General features: G+C 43.0%; 1 protein-coding gene across 1 annotated transcript in view; it reads right to left on the reverse strand.

Annotated features, from left to right (window-relative positions):
• FSBP (fibrinogen silencer binding protein) overlaps positions 1-3,955 on the reverse strand; it is a 5,491-nt gene extending 1,536 nt beyond the window's left edge. Inside the window, exon 1 of the mRNA XM_010191385.1 lies at positions 3,515-3,955. Coding sequence (XP_010189687.1) covers positions 3,515-3,885 — 371 coding nt within the window. The 5' untranslated portion in view covers positions 3,886-3,955. The remainder of the gene's footprint in view (positions 1-3,514) is intronic.
• Positions 3,956-4,613: the final 658 nt, after the last annotated feature.

The raw sequence follows: 4,613 nt of genomic DNA on the forward strand, positions 1-4,613 counted from the left end.
AGTTGTGTTTGAAACCCAACACTTCTGCGTATCACTCCTTTATTCAGGTAACACTATTTTAAGCCAGATCAGCTTCTAGATCTATTTTGCAGTGCAGATCTACAATGAATACTTTCAAAATGACTGCGAAGGCAGTATAGAGTAATGTGGGAACAGGAATTCCCCTCCCTGGATGTGTTCAAGGCCAGGTTGGACAGGGTTTTGGGCAGCCAGGTCTGGTGGGAGGTGTCCCTACCCACAGCAGGGGAGTTGGACTGGATGATCTTTAAGATTCCTTCCAACTCAAACCATTCTGTGACTGTATGATTCTATGAATGTATAAACCCAGTACTGATGCAGAAGACAGTGCATCATCATGGTCATGACTGTCTAAAACAGGCTTTAAGTGGTGGTTGCAGATATGACACATCCTCCAATCCCTGAAGAACTGAGCTGCTGGTAGCAGCTAAAGGAAGTGAGCAGATCCACGATTAAACTCGGAGTGGGAGGTGTTTGTTTACACTTTTTAAACTCCTTGTTTAAACTCGTTAGCCCTACAACCCACAAATTGAGAAACACGATCTGATTATTAAAATGCTGTCCTGGTTAGCAACAGATGTGGGTTCAAATTCCCAGAAGCAAAGGAGAAATTTCATTTGTACATCCTACTTCTCATGTAAATGCACTAACTCCTTAATCAAAAAGTGGCACAATCATCTCTTCTGCATCTCCCATCCTCTTCAAAACTCTTGGTTTAAGAAATAAGCAAACATGGTGTCAATTTCCAAAAGACCCTGATCTAGCCTTCCATTAACATTAAAGTGCATTTTCTAGAATAAAAACATGAAAGCTTCTCAATACGAAATCATAAAAATGCTCAACAGGGTCAGAGCAATATATTTTCCAAAAATTAATCCTGTCAAGCACCCAAACCATTTCACCTAAAGATTTAAAAAAAAAAATAAACCCCACCTCCATCTAAAGCAGGTATTGAAAATAGACCTTTCATTTATTCACCAAAGAAAACGCCAGGATAATCTTAGTTCTATTGACTGTTACCTGAGCTGCCTGTAGAGTATCAATTAGATCACCTTACTCCCTCCTCCTCAGGCCACAAAGCTTCACCTTTTCCTATACACCTTTCTCACATTATTGAGCATGGGAAGTATTATCCCACACACAGATTTTCACTTGTTTTCCCCAGTGCTGACTGTAATTCTGGGTTTCCCCCTCTCCACAACCGCAGTAGCTAATACAGCTTCCCTACTTCTTACTTGCTGGCTCCTGGCCAGCTGCCAGCCTGAGAAAAGTGGAAAAAAGCGGCTGGAGAAGCAGCTCATTCTCACAAAAGGAAACAGAGAGCAAAAGGAGAAAGTGAGAGAGGTTAAAGGGAAGAAAGGCAAGGTTTAGTCTAACACTGACTAGAGCCTCCAAACAGTGAAAAATCCATCTCTTGAAGTGTCATCCACACAGAGCTGGAAAATTACAAAATCTGCAGGTAACTCTGATGAGGCCTTTTCGGTTTTTTTTCTTAGAGTCAGCCTCTTAAGAGGGAAACAATTAGCAAAGAGAGAGAGAAGGAACTGGAAAACAAAAGAGCTGCTCATATGGTGGTTACTAATGTTGTTTCTGACAACTTGACTGAAAGGAAGACAAACAACAGTTACCACAACTGGGGGATGGTGTTTATAACCCTGCAGGCACCCGTGATTCACCACGTTTTGTTTAATCACAGTGAGCTAGAAATTGCTTAACGGTGTGATTAAGAATTTGGATTCATTGTAAGTTTTATTTCCCTCCGACAAAACCTAAGCCATATCCTGGTGAGTTTAAACCCAATACAGGGGTTTGAAAAATAGGGTAAAATGGAACTCGGAGTTAAAATTAGAACTATCAAATAATGATGTATTCGGGCGGGGGGGGAATATCTTTTAAATGATACACTTTTCCTTCAGCACACAGTGTATTGGCTGTTCCTAGGAATAACCATTTTGGGGAAGCAGCAATCAAGTCAATGTTCCCAGACCCATAAGGGACTGCAAAAAACTGTTTAAATTACAGGAGACAAACTGTGGAGATCATTAGCTCTTAATCATTCACAAAAAGCGTCAGTGCTTTTTATAAGCCGATCTACAAACCAAAGTTCTCACACTATTTTTTTTTCCCTCCTCACAAAAGTTGGTAGCCAAGACACCGCAACCTTTATTAGCGCAATTAAAAGCCTCGTTTTGTTCCAGAGAATTCTTTGGAACGGTTCCTCCAGGGGCATTCACCAGGAGCAGCAGCACAGCCCAGTTGCCTCAGACTTCTTTGCGCAAAGGACCTACAACAGCATATTTTGAGAGCATCTGGCGTGTTGGGATTTAGACAATTGTTACCATTCAGCTCAACCAGTGGCACCACGAATCCAATTCAGCGGCTCTGCGCATGCCAGCTTTTCTTAGAGCGTTATGCTGCTGCACTGACTATCAGTATATCTGATTAAAATACTGAAAGTTTGCTTTCCATTAATCTGCTTGGGAAAATAAGAAAAATCAGAGCTTTCTGAGGGTTGCTGGGGAGTTATTTGACTTTTTTTTCCCCTCTTCTCTAGCTTAGTTTTTGTATCTGGAGGAACCAAAACCTGACCCAGGCATTTTTTGATCCCTCAAGGACCAATACAGAACCAGCAGAGTGTTGCAAGCCAGATACGAGGGGCATTAGCCAGCTGTGGGAGAAAGCCTGCATGCTGCCTGCCTGTATTATGTCTGGCTCAAATCTAGACACTGTGTCTCACTTTACTGAGCAGTTAAAAAAAAAAAGAACCTACAAAAAAAAACTTCTAGTGCTGTACCTCTCAGTTTCTCTCTGCATTTAAACTACCTAACATATGATACAGAACTGCTTGGAGTTTAGACTGCAATTAGCTTTGCTCCAGTTTCAGGGATCCACCGTCAATGCAAGAAAAGTATAATTTTAAAAAACATTTGCACTCACAAGGGCACTGTGATGTGGGGAGTCACAGTTTTTAAAAAGGATTGGGATCAGTTAAAATATAACATGCAAACATCAGAGTAAATAAGAGAAAAAAGGTGTATGAGTACGGTTTCTTAGCTCTATGAACTAACTTTATTAAAAAACCTGCATAAACTGGTAATAGTTCCATATGTTGCAAAATGACTGCAGTATTACCTTAAATGGAGGAGAATAGCCATCACTTTGCCAGTGTTTGAATAATCTGCCTATTAAAAGGTAGGGGAGGGGTAGAGGTTGGAGCTACTATGCCTCTTTGATTCCCTCTTAACCCTCACTTTCCAGAGTATGACAAAGACTCTGAAAGAGGCTTTGAAAGAGAGCTGCAAAACCGAATGCAGTGCTAAGTCACCATAAATCTTCCCGTAAAACAAAAGCAGTATTACTTTCTCATTGTTCCCCATTTGGGGATTTTCTCTGACAAACGTCTCCCTTCAGAACCTGCCCACAAGCAAAGTGTTACAGAGCAGATAGGAGGCGCCATAATTTTCATTCAGTAACGAAATAAAAAGAATCATCTCACCTTTGAACACCGCTCCTGTCTCTTAAACACACATTGGAAATCTGTGGAATCATCTCCACAACTTTCTTGGTTGGCTCGGAAATGCTGCTTTTACAATCTGAGTGCGTCTCCTTTTGCTGCAATAGCTCCTGTTTGGCATATTCTTTGAGTCTCTTGTACAGCGTGCGCAGGCCCTGTGCGGTTCGAGGAGGGCGATCTACTCCGATGGCATTGTAGTTATCAGCTATGATATCCCAGCATTTGTTTTTTTCCACTATTACAGAATGCTTATTGGTATGTTCCTCGAGAATTTTAACGTACGGCTTCACGAGTTTTAGCAAATCGAGCTTTTCAGATAAGGTAAAATTAGAAGATCTGGCCTTCCCAACCATTGTTATCTTGGAATTAAGGAAGCCGTTTCCGAAGCCACCATGCAGTCCCTAGCTCTGCTCGGCTCTTTTTCACAAACAGAAAAAGATCAGGCTTAACTAGGCTAGTCTCATTTAGGCCCACGCCTACAAGGGAGGGTTTATTAAAATTCCTTCAGCTTAAGCTGACGCAGGTTCAGGAAATCTGCTTAAGCCAAGCCTGACCTACATAAGGCTTCAGACTGAAGAAGACGAGAAGAAACAAGCAAAATACACTTTTGTGTGAGGAGACCAGGCATACGCAGGATTTAAAAACACAAAGGTTTAAAGATTAGCACGTTACCCAGCTAAAAATTACCTAATTTAGCTTGAGTAACAAGCTCTGACACATCTCCCCAGCTCTCTCGCACATCTCTCAAACTGAAACCGCGCTCGAGATGATTTTACATGTACCGGCGTCCCCAAAAAAGCAACAATTGCTTTGTGAGACGCACCGAGCGGTACGGGGAGCGGGAGGCGAAGGGCGGCGTGTGTAGAGAGCTCCCTGGCAGAGCCCCCGGCCGCCGCCATTTGCATAATGCTGGTCCTGCTGTCAATCAGGCGGCACAGCCTCCAGCCGGTTAGGTTACACTCGGGCTTCCCAGCAAAGCTCAGCTTCTCCTGCACTTGGCAGCCCGCTCCAGCTACCTACTCGGGGGCTTCTTAAAGAGGCCGCTTCCCTCGCCGGCCCAGCCTCCCCCGCGGGCGGGAGC

Source organism: Mesitornis unicolor, unplaced genomic scaffold (assembly GCF_000695765.1).
Source record: "Mesitornis unicolor isolate BGI_N332 unplaced genomic scaffold, ASM69576v1 scaffold15969, whole genome shotgun sequence".
NCBI classification, from domain to species: Eukaryota; Metazoa; Chordata; class Aves; order Mesitornithiformes; family Mesitornithidae; genus Mesitornis; species Mesitornis unicolor.